Here is a 15,420-nt window from a genome sequence, read left to right on the forward strand (position 1 = left end):
TATTACTTCCCCCTGAGATGCTTCCAAGGATTCTATTCGGCTCCATTTTTTTTCTTTTTTGATTGCTTTTCCTTCTCTGTTTCTGTTTTTATATGCAAGGCCATAAATTTTTACCATGCATCCTTGCTCACATAGAAAATTACTTAAAAATACACATGCTTCTAAATGCACATCTTTTTCAAAACTATGTATATCTTATTATCAAAGGTTATAAGGCAGAATGTGTTTGCCCACGACTAAAACAAGTAATACATTTTACTTTTTCAAAGCACACATGGAATTAGCGGGCTCCTTCACGTGTTTCAAGGGGAAAACAGAATCTTTTTAATTAATTTTCTGTATTGCTTATTTATGCATTCGTGACCATAGCTTTCCAGTTTAGCTCATAAACTGGATGGCAAAATAGAGTTTTCCCATTCATATCTATGTTGTCTTATTAGGAAAATAGAGTTTGTTTTATAGTTGATGCTTAATATGTTTTATCAAGTGGTGAATGCTCAACTTTAGCTCATAAACTGGATTGCAAATGCTAATTCTGATGGGGCTTTTGCCACTTATTGTTTTATGGTTGTCTAGACAGCTGATGGCATGCTTCTTTCTTGCTAATTGTCAATTCTCTTGTACAGGGTCCCTCAGCTACTTATGCTTTGCTAGACAATGAGAGTATGTAGATAGCATGTATGGTTTTTTACATTGTTTTGCGCAGGTTGAGATGCATCACATGATGTTTTCCTTTTACATTTATGAGTATTATAGAGTCCTTTCTTTTTCCACAAGGGGGCAGTAGCTGTGCCATTTGATTCGAAGGACAAAGAGTTGATCACAAAGGGCTAGCATTCAGGATATATACACAAAAGAGTATATAACCAAATTATATGATGTAATTGACCACTATTTCTATTAACTTCTCCTGTACACAATGTTCACGAGTTCATGTATTAAGTAAATTTTATTGTGTCACTTGTGTTTACTCTTTTTTTAATGCAAGTTTACAACTACTCGGAGTTCCTAATTGTAGGCTCAACTGTGTTGACCTCCCGATGATCTAATTTGTGGCATTATTATCTTAAGAAAATATTTGCTTTTAACTTCCTTTATATATAGGGGTATAAGTTCTTATCAAATGTACTCAGATATGCGGTTATTGAAAAAATGCAAATGTTTTCAACACGAACATGGTTTTAAACGGGTCTTTGCGCCATTTGGCACAACTGGTCATCTAGTAATCTTGAAACCTTGAAATGAAGCACGACTTTGGTTGATCTTCTGAAGAAGTGTGGCGTACCGCGCTGGAGCTTCAGAGTTGATGTGTGCCACCCCTTCGGCGCAGTCAGAGGTGATGCAAATGGAGTGTAGGTGGAGATCCACCATAGGAAGGGCCATCGCTTCGCTACACGCCTACGCCTCCAACACAACAGGATCAACGAGGCCATCAACCACCACTGCTGACGCGCAAGAAAGGTGTCGTGCATACCACAGCCGCCGGGGATAGCCATGCATCTTTTCGATGTGAAGTTGTTGCATGTGTGTCCAAACTAGCATGCATACCCCTTTTGCCTTTACGTGCCTCTCCCTGGGATTGCGGCCTGTACTAGTAGGGATGGATTCCAGCCGGGAAAAATATCTAGTGCATCGGAGCTTGTGGTGCTATCGATGCGCCAAACTCACATTGTGGTTTCAAAATGTTCAACAAAAAATTGAAAAGCATTTAACACACTCACACAACATCAATGTAGGTTGTCAAAAAATTTCAAGTCAAAATTCAAAACATAACTCGGAAAACAAAAATGACAAATTCAACACTGAATAGTACATAACATAACTTGGGCTTTAGATTTCACCCATTATCACATTGATGTCAAATTTGTCATTTTTATATATTAAAAATATTTCAAATTTATATACGAATTTTTTTGACATCATACATTGATCTTGCGTTAATGTGCTAGAATTCTTTTTTAAGATTTAAAAAAAACCGATGGCATTCGGTGCACTGGTAGCACCGCAAGTGTGGGTGCACCGGATACATTATCATTTCAGCTCCTACAGATAATTGTTAATGAAATAGAAGATGCTCAAAGGGCTCTTTTTTGCGGGGGAAATTAGGAGCTCTTTATTCAACATTAACAGCACCAGCAAAGTCGGTTGTGAGGCTAGTTACAAGAAAACTTGGCGAAGACTCAAGCCAACAATCTGTGACATCTAGAGTGCTAGCTTGCTTCGCACAAAGATGGGCAGAGACATTGGCTGATCTACCAACATGCTGAATTACAAAAGACTTAAAAGAAGGAACATGCTCCCGAATTTCGGACAAGATAGGTGCCACCACTGCACGGTCGCTGTGACGCGAGTTCCAGAGATTCACAATCTCCAAATTATCGGTCTCGAAAACCACTTTTTCATAGCCTCTGAGATGAGCAAAGACAACGCCATCACGGAGGGCAAGAGCTTCGGCTATAAGAGGATCAGTGATTCCCGGGTAAGGTTTGCACCAGGCTGCTAGGAAAGATGAGTGGGTTCTCGCGATCCCTCCTGCTCCACCCCTTCTAGCCTCCATAGCAATACTGCCATCTGTGTTGATCTTGATCCAGCCCAAGTTCGGGGGTCGCCAGCCATGACCCGGAAGGATCCGAGCGTGCTCACGAGGTAGCTCGAGCACCGCTAGAGCCTCTTGCATCTTCTTCATGGACTGGATATGATCAAGGTCTCGCTTATCATGTGTAACATTGTTCCTCGAAGTCCATATCGCCCACATGACAGTTACCAGTTTTGCTCTCTCGGAGTCGGAGAACATGGGATCACATATGATATCCCTGGACCAGGTGAGCGGGTGCAGCTCCGGTCGCTTGATCTCGAGCCACTCCGGTGCAACATGCCAGAAACGCCGGGCATGTGTGCAATCCAGTAGTGCATGCTTCATATCTTCCTCTGCGTGAAGACATAGTTTGCACGTGCCAGCGGTAGCAATATGACGGTGCTGAAGGGTTGCTTCGACCGGAAGAATCCCATGCAGAACCCGCCACCAAAACACTCTAACCCTTCACAAAACCTTGAGCTTCCACAATCGGGACCATAGCTATTTCTCTGTCGACGAGGTTTCGGTAATCGTCCCTTCCTCTAGAGCATGTTGCTCGTTATGAGTCATTAGAGCGCGATACGCTGTTTTTACAGAATAGCAGCCCGATCGTTCGAGAGCCCATGCAATCTCATCCTCCCCCTCCTCTCCTCAAAGGAATGTTCAGAATGGCATCCGCGTCGGGGGTGATGAAGTTTTGACGAATCACATCTGATTTCCATGTCCAATTTGCATCGTCAATTAAATCTGAAACAAGGTTCAGCTAAGTATTTCCACTTCTTACTGTCGGAGCCATAGAGATGGTGCCCGGGATCCACTTATCATCCCAAATTGAGATTGTTGTACCATCTCCAACACGCTTGATGAGTCCGACTTGCAAAGCATCCCTCCCAGCGATGATAGCTCGCCACATTGCAGATGAGAAACGTGGAACCGTAGCTTGCATGAAATCACATGAGGGGAAATATCTACCTTTGAGTACTCGGGCACATAGGGATTGAGGGTTTGTCAGCAGCCTCCATCCATGTTTGCCAAGAAGAGCTACGTTAAACAGCTCAAGATCCCGGAAGCCCATGCCGCCCTTCTCCTTCGGTGTTGCCAACGTATCCTAGGCCTTCCAATGCATGGAGTTACGATCCAAGGAGCTGCTCCACCAATACTTAGCCATGCAAGAAACTAGTCCCTTGCATACTTTCTTCGTTAACTTGAAACAACTCATGCTGAAAGTGGGAATAGCTTGGGCCACACATTTTATACGGACTTCCCTTCTGGCACAAGAGATCATTCTTTCCGACCCTCCTTGGAGCTTGCTACGAATTCTCTCCCCAATGTGGTCGAAAGTACCGCTTGCGATCCTACCCACAACTGTAGGTAGACCAAGATAACGCTCGCTGAACGCTTCAACGGAGATGTTCAAAGCCTGTTTCAATAGCAGCCTGTCTGGAGCCGAGGTGTTTGGGCTGAAGTAAATTGAGCTCTTATCTTTATTCACTGCCTGCCCGGAACCCCTCTCATAGATTCCCAATATTTCATTGAGCCGTTGAGCACTCGCCACCTTTGCTTGCATAAAAATAAGGCTGTCATCCGCAAAGAGGAGATGATTTATCCAGGGAGATCTATAGCTCACTCAGATTCCTTTTTCTACTCTCACACCACCGAAATAATTCAAGAGCGATGTCAATCCTTCTGCACAGAGCAGAAAGAGGTACGGTGATGCTGGGCAGCCTTGTCGAAGACCCCTTGAGGGGGTAAAAAAAGGAAGAAGTTCACCATTCACACGGATTGCGAATCTGACCGAAGTGACGCACTTCATGACGAGGCGAACAAACCCCACACAGAACCCAAGCTTCATCATGATCGCTTGCAAATAGTGCCATTCGACACGATCGTATGCTTTCATCATGTCCAGCTTGATGGCACACGTTGCATTCCCCCCTTCTTCCTCCTTCTCATGGCATGCACACTCTCATGTGCAATAAGTACATTGTCCGTGATAAGACGACCAGGGACGAACGCGCTCTTTTCAACACCGGCGATATCATCCATGCACTCCCGCATACGGTTAGCAATGGCCTTGGCAGCAATTTTGTACAGAACCGGACACAGAGAGATGGGTCGATATTGAGAAATACGCTGGGGGAAATGTACCTTAGGAATCAATGCAATAGAGGTGTCGTTCATACCAGTAGGTAATTCTCCCCCATTGAGAAAATCAAGTACCGCTGGAACAATGTCATCTTTGAGCAAACTCCAGTGGCGTTGAAAGAAGCCCGCCGTGAAGCCATCAACCCCCGGGGCTTTGGACGGAGCCATCTGGAAGAGGGCTCGGCGCACCTCCTCTTCTGTAAATGGCCTGCCTAGTTCGTCATTCATAGGAGGGGTCACCCGGGAAGGAACCACGCCCAGCAACTCCTCTATGGAATGAAAGCCTTGTGATGTATACAACTGTTCATAAAACTGCTGCACTTCCGCTCAATCTTCATCCAAATCACTACAGACCGTACCGTCCGCACGTACCAGATTTTCAATTTTGTTCGTACACTGATGTTGGGCAGCCTGAGCGTGGAAATAGCCAGTGTTCCAGTCACCCTCCCGCAACCATGGAACACGAGATCGTTGACGGAGCCAAATTTCTTCTTGGTGCAGGGCTAGCTTCAATTTTTTTGCCACTGCTTTCTCTTCGTTTGATGGCCCCCTTCGTAAAGATTGGGCACGCAGCCTGGACAACTATTCCCGCAACCTCCGAATCTTGCGAGTTAAGCTACCAAATTCCTTCGCGCCCAAGCCGCTAGGTTGCCTTGCAGCGCCGTGAGGGCTTGAACCACACCCTGTAAACCCTCTCGGCCCGCACCCCTTTGCCAAGAGTCCAGAACCAGCTTGTCATAATCCACATGTGTTTGCCACATGTCCTCGTATCTGAAAGGTTTTGGCCCTCTGGGTGCTGCCGAAGCCAGGTGTTCGCATAGATCCACGAATACAAAACAATGGTCTGACTCTGTTGTCACAATATGTCTCACCTTGATGTGCGAGAACATCTGTATGAGAGTAGAGTTACCAAAAGCTCGATCTAGCCGGGCTTTCACATTTGATCTCCCGGGCTGCATATTATCCCATGTGTACTCAGGTCCCGACCAGCCCAAATCATTAAGTGCACACTCGTCCGTTACTTCCCTAAATGCCCGCATTTGCCACTCCGGCCTAGGGCTTCTTGAGAAGTGTTCCGAACCACACAGGGTCTCGTTAAAGTATCCAATGCACATCCACACGTCATGGTGAATTGCATGCTGTGTCCTCATGAATCTCCAGCTATGATGACGATCTTCAGCTTTGGGAGCTCCATAGAAACCTGTCACTCGCCATTGTTTCGTGACATCACTTTTCTTCCGCACCACTAGATCAATATGGCCGGCACTATAACTCTTGAGATCAGCATCCAAGTCCGCAGACCAAAACATACCAATCCCCCCACTCAAGCCCGCGCTGCTAACTGCAAAGCAGCTCGCAAACCCTAGCAAGGTTTTCAAGCTCTCAACACGTTGAGCTGAAATTTTCGTCTCCATAACAAACAGGAGACCGGGCCCTTCCTGCTTCACTATGTTGCGAAGCTCGCGAACTGCCGCTGGGTTCCCAAGCCCCCGGCAGTTCCAGCTAAGACAACTCATTGGTCCCGGCGGGGCTGCTCCGCAGCTGCCGCCAAACAATCCGAGTTCTGAGAATTTGTGGGCGTAGGTTTCTTCTTCTTAGGCTCCGGCTCTATCCCGTTATCTCCTACCTCGCCCACCCTCTTGTCCACTCCAGCTCTAAAAACCACCATGGCATTGGTGGCCTCATTGTTCTGTACCTGCTCTGGGGTGGACACCTCTGTCATTGTGATCTGTCGATACACCTGCTTCTGTCCCTGAGGCCCCTCCTTCCTCTTGTACCTCTGCTTGTTCTTCTTAGGAGGGGAGACCACCTCAGGGTTATCATCCCTTTTTGCAGTCGCCGTGCGAGCTTCCTTATTACTGTTTTGACTAGATTGCTGTTCCTTGGACGAGCCCTCGCTGGACACTGCTTTCTTCTTCTCTTCCGGCGCCCTCAGACAAGTCTTGAATGGTAGATCACCGTTTTCATCTCTCGAGCCCGGCGTCGGACAGTGAAGATCCGAATGGCCCAAACGCCCGCATGAAAAGCAGAAGTTGGGCACCTGTTCATACTGAATATCATACCAGTCCCTGCTGCCTCTAGCCGCGGAATCAATCAAGATCCATCGCCGCAATGGCTTCCGGACATCAATGGTTACCCTGGCTCTCAGGAAACCACCAAAGGGGTCAAAATGAACAGTAGATGCGTTCTCATCAATTTGCCTTGCCACTGCTTTGCCCCTTACATCACTTCTCAGATTAAACGGGAGGTTTAGAACCCTAGCCCAAATCTGAAGTTTATCGAACCGTAACTCTGACGGCTGCATACTCTCCTTAAACTCCGTGAGAATCACAACATGTTTGCTCACATGCCATGGTGATTCGTCCCACACGCGATCGCGATCACGTTGGGTCTCAAATTCAGCCACGAAGATGTTCTCACCAGCCGAGTGGAATACCAGGCCTCTAGGGTTTCCCCAAGCCGGGCGCAAAGCGTTGGCGATCGTCTGGATATGCAATGAATTCCGGTGCAGGACCTTCCCCGCGATCGCCCAGACCTGCCTAGCGCTGTTGTCCACATCGTCCAAGACCAGCGGTGTTGCCTCCTCTTCCGTGAGATCAAGCTTCCCCATGGCTTCCTCCATGCGCGCCCTCGCCGTCCTAGGCGAGAGAGCCCCTTTGCCATTCGATGATCCCGGTGCCGCGGCCATCCGGGTTCCTCTGTGCAGCCCGCCGGTGAGATCGGTCGGCGGCCGCCGTTTTATCCACTCGAAACCCTAATCGCCTCCTGAGGGCTCCTAGTTTTCCGGGGAAAAAGGGCTTCTAATTTTCCTTTGAGTACTGTGTGTGGACTATCATCAGATGCTCAAAGGGCTCTGAAAATGGTCATCATGAATGGCTCGCCTTCGGGCCCACCAAATCGCCCATATAATAACGAGTACGCGCAGTATCCGCCGGTGGGAGGGTGTCCAGTAACCAGAGCATCCACAACTTGGGATCTGCGTCAAATAGTGGATCTTCGCACAGACCCAATCAAGCTAGCGATCGAACTGGGCTGGCCCATCTTAGAAGTTAATGAGTACACACATCCAGTTTTAGGAACATTCTAGAAAGTTTCATCCTAGTTTCTCCGGTTTTGGGAACATTCTAGAAGGTTTGTAAACCATTTTTATTGGTTTTTCGCCTTCTCATGGTTTTTTTACTAATTGTTTTTTTCTTTCTTTCCGTTTCTTCTTCTTTTCTTTTTTCTTTTTCTTTTTGTTTCAGTTTCTTTTCTTTATGTTTTTGTCCAAAAATTTCATGATGTCTTCAGAAAAAATGGGGATTTCAATAAATAATTCCGTTTAGAAACTTGTTCGCTAATTTCAAAGAATATTCATATTTCCAAATTTTGTTTCGAAGGTTGAAAACATTTTCTTGTTTTAAAAATTGTTCACAAATTTCAATAATTGTTCATGTTTTAAATTTTGTTTGGGAGTTTAAAGATAAATTCCGTTTCAATAATTGTGCGCAGTTTACGAAAAATGTTCATGTTTTCAAAAAATTTGTCCGATGTTTTTAAATAACATCTAGTTTTCATAAAATGTCTGCGTTCTGAATTTTGCTTTGGAACTTCAAAAAATGTTCCCATTTTAAAATGTTGTGTTTTCAAATTTTGTTCCAGAGTTTCATAAAATGCTCGTGTTTTCCAAAAAAAATAGAAATTTCAAAAAGTTCCCGTTTTGAAAAAATGTTCACGTGTTCATTTTTTCCCCGAGTTTGAAAAAATTGTTCATTATTTTCAAAAATAAAATCCCGTTTTTGGATTTTTTTAAAATCACAAATTAAAAAAGTGTTCACGTTTCATAAAACATTCTTATTTTTTGGAAACAATTTTTTTGCGTTCGAAATTTAGAAAATACTCGGATCTGCGATGGTTTTGGTTCTTAATTGATTCGCGCAGCAAAATATTCAGATACGGTCGTTAATTCAACTGGCAGCTTGGTCGCCTCCTCCCAGCTCCATTCGCCCACCATTAAAAAAAAAAAAGCTCCACTCGCCTGCGCCGGCATCGCAGCCCCCTCTCCGCCGGCGACTTCGCCCAGCGATTGCGCCGGCTACCCTTGACTCCCGTGAAACCCAGATCCGCTCAAAGGCACTTACTTTCCTCCACCGCATCGACCCGCCGGAAGAAAGGAGTGCGGCCGGCGACCTGAGCCTCCTCGCCCCGGCAGCGGCGAGCCTTCTTCCCCCCTCCCCCGATTCGAATGAGGTGAGCCTTTATCCTTCCTCTTCTCTCCTAATTTCTTCTTCACCTCTTTTCATCTCGCGGGAATAGACCCTAGGCAGCTAGGATTTCCCCCCTAATTCAACTCTACCTACATGTACTTACCCAGCTGAGGGGACTCCAATAGTCCGATAGATGATGGATGCTTCCGAGGAGATTTCCCCACGGTAAGAGCATCCAGTCTCCCCATCCCTTCAGATTGCTCCCCAATTTGTTTCATTTCCAGCAGTACTGTATTTCTTCAGTGTCCTGCAGTTTGTTTGATGCTGATGTTTTTATGCCATATTGGTGGAAGCAATCGGCCCATTGCATTGATGCTTTTGCTTTGTTCGCCGCTCCGATTTTCCAGGCTCCGTCCAGAGAAGAAACCGTGTGCCGATGGCGAATCGCAGCAGCATTCGCCGGCATCCATGGTGCCGGTATCCAAGGTGCTCGACGACGACAACCTCCTCATTGAGATCCTCCTGCGCGTCAGCTTCCCCACCACACTTGTATGCGCCGCCCTCGTCTGCAAGCGCTGGCTCTGCCATGCCTCTGACCCCAAGTTCCTCAGCCTTTTCCGCAAGCGCCACCCGCCTCGCCTCCTTGGCTTCTACATATATATAGGGTCGTCCTGGTTATGGTTGGGCGCCCCCCTGCTCTTCGTCCCGATGCAGCCCCAGCCCCCAGAGCTCGCCCCCTTCATCTGCCGGGTCGCGAGCCATAGCTTCGGCGCCGACAATGACAGATTATGCATCATGGATTGCCGGAATGGCAGCCTCTTAATCAGATGCCGCAGAGGAACTATATTGACACATGGAGTGCACCGCCCACTATGCCCCCAGAGAGACATTGATGTCATCCCACCACTCCCAAGAGCCCAGTACCACGGTCAAAAAATTTTCAATACAATCCTCTCCAAAGAAGAAGGCGGTGTCTTGTCCTACCTGTATATGTTGGCCGAATTTTTCAGCAAGCCAAAAATTTTCAGGGTGCGCGTGTATATGTTGCAAGGGGGCGTCTGGTGCATGCATGCCTCGGCCACGACACAGCTCCCTCGTCTGCTGACGTCACTGGAAGTCGTGCTTGTTGACGAGAAAATCTATATGGCTGACACCTTCAGTGATGAAATTATTGTCTTGGATATGACAACCTCGGGTTTCTCCACAATTCCGCTCCCACAAGGAGTGAATTTTCACTGTGTTCGCACCATCATGTCACGCGCCGGTGATGCTTCTGGTGTATATCTCACCCATATCCATGTCAAGGAGCTACAACTTTGCATCTGGCTCCACAAAGGGGACAACTGGTTGTTGGTTCATACAATTTGTTTGCATCAGATGTGGGATAATTTGAGGATGCTAGATCAGACCCTTGAGGATGAGCATATTAGTTTTACTTGTATAAGCAATGTGGGGGATAATGCTGAATTTGTGTTCTTGGAAATGTGTGGCTGCATTTTCTATCTGGATGTCACAAGCAAGACACTGCGTAAAGTGCATGGGGTGACAGTAAAGGATCGACCGTTCAATGATGTCTATCCTTTTATGATGATTTGGCCGCCCAAATTCCCCGCGCCCAAGGATGATCCTGCAAGGTTTGCTATTTTGGCCTTTAGATGGTCTGTATATTCCTTTTGTTGAGGTTACATAGTTTTGCAATATGCACTAGTTTGGTATAGCTGTGGTATGGTATTAGTATATGCTTGATTCTTTGGGCCATTTTAACAATACTAACTACGCGATATTAGATAATGCTTCCCTTAAGATGTCTTAAAATCACTTGTGCAATGGGCTAATATTGCGTGGTGTTTACGACCATACAAGGTATAGAACATGTATAGGAGCTTGACCTCTGTACTTCATTATCGTGAAATATTATCACAAACCAATCAAGCCTGGAATTTTAACTTCTCATTTCTTAAGTCATTATTTTTGCTGAACCTATGTATGTGATTGTCTTCACTGAAACTTATGCATGAGATTGTAATACTTGTTTTTTTTCGCTGAATGTTGCTTAGTATTTTTTTGCCTTGGACACAAATGGATGTACATTTTACACAACCAGGTATTGTTGAGGTTATACTACAAATGGCTAGTCCAAGCTAACGCTTGATAATTTGGGCTTGTGTGTCAGGCATTTTTCCTTGTATGATTAGATTTTTTGTTTTACTGAAATACAAACTATGAAATGGAAACATGTTGCTCTGCAAATATATATACCATTTAAGCTCTATTGGCTGTAGCTTTTGATAAACTAAAAAAAAAACCTATGTTGCTGGACAAAGTTAATTTTTTGATTTCTGAGTGTACATAACATTTGACTAACAAATGGTAATAAAATGTTCTGATGCTGAATTACCTCTACTACATCCTGATCCTTCCTCTGTTTCCTTGAACCAGAAATGCCATGTGAAGGAGGATGATATCAGGAAGTTTTTGGATGGTGAGCGACAAGGGTGAGCAGAGAACTGCATTTCCTTGGCTGCAGTTTCACTGTAACTCATAGTGTATTAGTTGAGATGATGTATAACTGGAGCAGGTAGTCCTATCCCTATGGTACCATGCCTACTTGTGACCAACATATTTGGTTTTGTGACGAAAACTCCCTGTATGCATGTTAATTAATAGTTATGTTTTCTGATCCACTTGGGTCATTCAGTCCGATCCACTTGGGTCATTCAGTCCGCTGCTTGCTCTTTTAGTTAGTTGTGGTGTTTGTAACTCTAATTTACCAGGCAAAATAAAACAAAAAACATCTCTTTGAGGCCAGTCTGTCTACTTTACATGGACGGCCATGGCGCTGGCTTCATCATTTTCACTGCAATATCAGTGGCTAGATGGATCATAGGTGTCCTGCTGAAGCTGAAACAAATGTACAGATCTAGTGCACATCATGTTCCAGTAATCCGTTGTGTGTCATTTTAGTGAGTGTTTTGCTATGTCAATTATTTTGTCTAGCATCAAGATCATTGATGCTGATACTGCTGCAGTAGAAAATTTGTCATGATTCCATATTATTTTATCATTCCATGCGGATACAGTGGTAACATAACTGGGGTCACTAACAGTTCTACATTGGCGCCGGCAATTGGCTGATATTATTAATTGAGCAAATTTGAGTGGGACTACACTCTGGATAAGGTCAATTAAGGATGATCTGCTCTTTGTAAATGACTGAGCTTGCCTCTGGCTCTGCCTCTCCGATTAAGCAGGTGAGAGTTCTCTGTTCTTCTTCCTTGTACGCCATGAATCATTGAACTATGATACCTTCAGTAGTTCTGTATGAGAGTGGTGCTAAGGCAATATTTTTGCAATGTTGCTGATGTTGCTCAGTAACCCCCATCCTGAATCCTTTTGTTTCAGCTTGGAACAGAAATGCCATGTAAAGAACAAGGACGTGAGGAAGTTCATGGTGAGCACATATTTCCTCTGTAGCTCGTAGCAGAAACTGTATTGTATTAGAGTTGAGAACCAACATTATCTGCGGATAATGTGCTTCCTAGGATTGTATCCTACCAGCTTTTGTATATCATTTCATCCGTCTAATTGTTCCAAGAAAATAGTCTTTAGATCCAACTAGTTAATGTAAATGATAATTGGTGATTTGGTCAACTTCATCTAGTGCGGCATTTTGACTGCCGGTACTTACTTTTGGATTTTCATTGTATTTTCTGAACATAATGTAATATATATCTAGTATTCAAGTGAGCTCATGCGTAATTGTATTAAAACATGGTGGTCTCCTTCATAAACTCCGCCACACCTGAAAATCATTTCTGCCTCCGTGGTTGCTCTACAGAGATGGCAATTAATTAATGCTAAGTCCATCCCAACTATTTGATTAATTAATTAATTAATTGCAATGAATATGCTTAATCTACTCACGCATATATGTTATTTTATGGTTTTCACAATCAAATATACTCCTCCTTTTGGTAGTAGTAGCTTTGGCCTGTTGGTGAAAGATGGGAATCCTCTTCTCTGAGCCACCAACTATCAAATTTCAAACTGAGATTGGTAGTAGTAGCCTCCCATGTCCATCAATTTTTGAACTTAAAACTGAGATTGGGATCGCAGTAAGTTGAAGCAACTAATGGAAGCTAAAATATGATCATGATCATTAGTAATTAGGCAAGTGATTGCACAATTGCGCATGGGCTAGACACAGATCAAGGACTCGAGGTGATCCTGGATGGACGCGGCTTGTCTGCCGTGAAGAAGGCACGGCAGAACTGCCGTGGAGCATAATCTCAGCCGTTCTTATCTCGTCAAGCTGATCCAACGAACAGCAAAACAACCCGTCTCTCTTCCCTTCTACTCTGTGAGTATTTCCATTTCCGAGCAACAGAGCTAACGCAGAAAGGAAAAACAGAGCATAGTCGAACGTCCGGCAACGCCGTGGCTGTCCGATGTTGCCGTGGCTGTCCGATGACGCACTGCCGCCGCCGTCGGACTTGTCACCGTCTCGTCGCTCTCGACGGCAAGGGAGCAAAACTGACGACCTCAAGCAGAACGCCGGCCTAAAGTTCAGACTATGAGCAAGCCTGAAACACACACAAAGAGAACCAGGAAGTACAAAACAAAGCCACCTTGGCTGCTACTAAACGCTCATCTCATTCCTTAATCAACACATAGTCAGAGATACAATTTTCAATCAACAAACGTCAAAGTGTTGATGCAAATTTTGCACTGGAGCATCACAGAGTCACAGACGGATTACTACGCCGTGTCCCAAAAGGCCAAATTGCAAATGCTTGTTTTAGAGGATTTCTAAATTTCTAAACACACAAATCCTGGAGCCACACCAAACACTTCTTAAAACTTCGTCTTAAAATCTTTGCATGATCAAAAGATATATTCGGCATCAATGTCTTCAATACTAGAAGCCTGCATTTTAAAGAACATTTGATATCTTAACACCAATGCATTATTGACTTTAGCAAAACTTGATATCTCAACACACGTGCACATGGAACATGCCGTCAATAGATCGGTGAAGCTTCGGAACCCAGAACCTCGGGAATTATTATTCTGATTTTGTGTATTTGTGCTCCCACTTTCTTGTTGCTGGGAACCCAACATTTAAGTAAGTCTCTTGTTTCAGAAAACTTCAACATTCAAGTAAGTCTCTTGTTGCATATAATAAAGAACATACCTTAGGTAACTCTTGTGCTTTCACAACTTCAGCTTGTTCTTTCTTCTTCTTCCCCTTGTGGAATTTGTCAAGCCAACTTAGTTTCTCTTTTTTGTTTTCTTCCGAGGATATTTTTTCTTTAGGCGCGCAGAAGCTAAATGTTCATTAGATTTCTTCTGCTATTACTTGTGTATCACATCCCTTATCAGGGTTACTTTCATTTCCAAGTTGCAGCTTGGCAGCAATAACCTTACCAACACTATCGAGCGCATCATCTAGTAAAACACAACATTCTTCAGATCTAGACGCTGGAGTGGCGAATTACCTCCCTTCGCCCCCCCCTCCCCCGCGTCGCCCTCCCCACGGGCGACTCGGGAGGCGACGCAGCCCTCAAGCGCTCCCTCCCCTCCTCCTCCCCCTCCCCCTGCCGCCGCCGGTGCTCCCCGCCGGGCAAAGCCCTGGTGGATCCGGCGGCGGCGGGACTTCGCTCCCAGGTGGCCTCCCCCCTCGAGCGTGGGGCTCGACGAGGCTGACGGAGCTGCGCTTCTCCGAACCTAGGGTTTCGCGACGGCGGCCCCAGATCCAGAGGGTCGGGCCTCTGGACTGGCGTGGCGAGCACGCGGGCGGCGCGGCGCGACCCTTTGGGGGCGCGGCTGTGGCTGCTTGGCTGTGTCTCGGCGGATCCGGGTGGCGGAGGCTGCGGGCCGGCGCGGCAGCGGCCATGGTCGGCGGCGGCAAGGTGCAGGTGGCTGGTCTCCGCGACGGCGCCACTAGCCCTGCTCGACGCGTCCCGTGTGATGGCTGGCCTTGTCTGGCAGCCATCCAGCAGCTGTTGCACTGCGCTGGCCGGTGCTTCCCTACATCGACAGTGACAATACGTGGTTTCCCTCTCGGTGCTGGTGGTCCTCTCTGGCGATCTGCTTCCCCATCTCCTGTTTGCTCTGCTTCGGCGGTTTTGGGGTTCTGGTCTTGGGCCGGGCGAAATCCCTGCGCGGCGTTGGCCTGCGCTGACAACGGCGACACCTGAGGGTGCCGTTACCTCCATGGAGGCGCTGTCATGGCCCAGACTGGACCCTCTCCTCGGGCACCGGGGGAAACCCTTGGTCCAGTTCCCTGGACAAGGCAGCGACGGCGTCTCAGCGCCGTTCCTTTCTTGAAAGCGCTGCTTGGGTCGCACTTGGAGTCCCCTATGCGTCAGCTGGAGATGGTGGCCTCCCCGGTCTTTCCGGCGAGGTTTGCTGGTAATGCGATGCTGTGATGAGGGCTGCAGCATGGAGCGTGGGCGTCCGGGGCGCAATGTACGCCGGCGCCGGCACGTCCAAGACGATGGCTTCGCTAGT

At 46.3% G+C, this 15,420-nt stretch overlaps 1 protein-coding gene and 1 pseudogene across 3 annotated transcripts; one reads left to right on the plus strand and one right to left on the minus strand.

The window, feature by feature from the left end:
- The first annotated feature begins 8,671 nt into the window (after nucleotides 1–8,671).
- On the plus strand, nucleotides 8,672–12,677 carry LOC123068051 (uncharacterized). Of its 3 annotated transcripts, none has more exons than XR_006431560.1 (6): nucleotides 8,672–8,950; nucleotides 9,075–9,132; nucleotides 9,315–10,541; nucleotides 11,347–11,485; nucleotides 12,015–12,158; nucleotides 12,310–12,677. XR_006431560.1 is itself a non-coding variant. In XM_044490562.1 (4 exons), the coding sequence occupies exons 2-4, from the start codon at nucleotides 9,101–9,103 to the stop codon at nucleotides 11,357–11,359; spliced, it is 1,272 nt and encodes a 423-aa protein (XP_044346497.1). In that variant the 5' UTR covers nucleotides 8,672–8,950; nucleotides 9,075–9,100; the 3' UTR covers nucleotides 11,360–11,608. The 3 variants fall into 3 exon arrangements, 1 of the variants encoding a protein (XP_044346497.1); XR_006431561.1 differs by having other exon boundaries at nucleotides 11,347–11,402; XM_044490562.1 differs by lacking the exons at nucleotides 12,015–12,158; nucleotides 12,310–12,677 and having other exon boundaries at nucleotides 11,347–11,608.
- A 1,756-nt stretch (nucleotides 12,678–14,433) lies between these two features.
- On the minus strand, nucleotides 14,434–15,420 carry LOC123181341 (translation initiation factor IF-2-like; annotated as a pseudogene).

This window comes from Triticum aestivum, chromosome 1A, assembly GCF_018294505.1.
Source record: "Triticum aestivum cultivar Chinese Spring chromosome 1A, IWGSC CS RefSeq v2.1, whole genome shotgun sequence".
NCBI classification, from domain to species: domain Eukaryota; kingdom Viridiplantae; phylum Streptophyta; class Magnoliopsida; order Poales; family Poaceae; genus Triticum; species Triticum aestivum.

What these genes read in the sequence shown, in the direction of transcription:
- LOC123068051 (XM_044490562.1), top strand. Translation starts at nt 9,101, where the DNA reads ATGATGGATGCTTCCGAGGAGATTTCCCCACG. An exon ending in TCCGAGGAGATTTCCCCACG is followed by an intron (nt 9,133 to 9,314) that starts GTAAGAGCATCC and finishes CCGATTTTCCAG; the next exon opens with GCTCCGTCCAGAGAAGAAAC.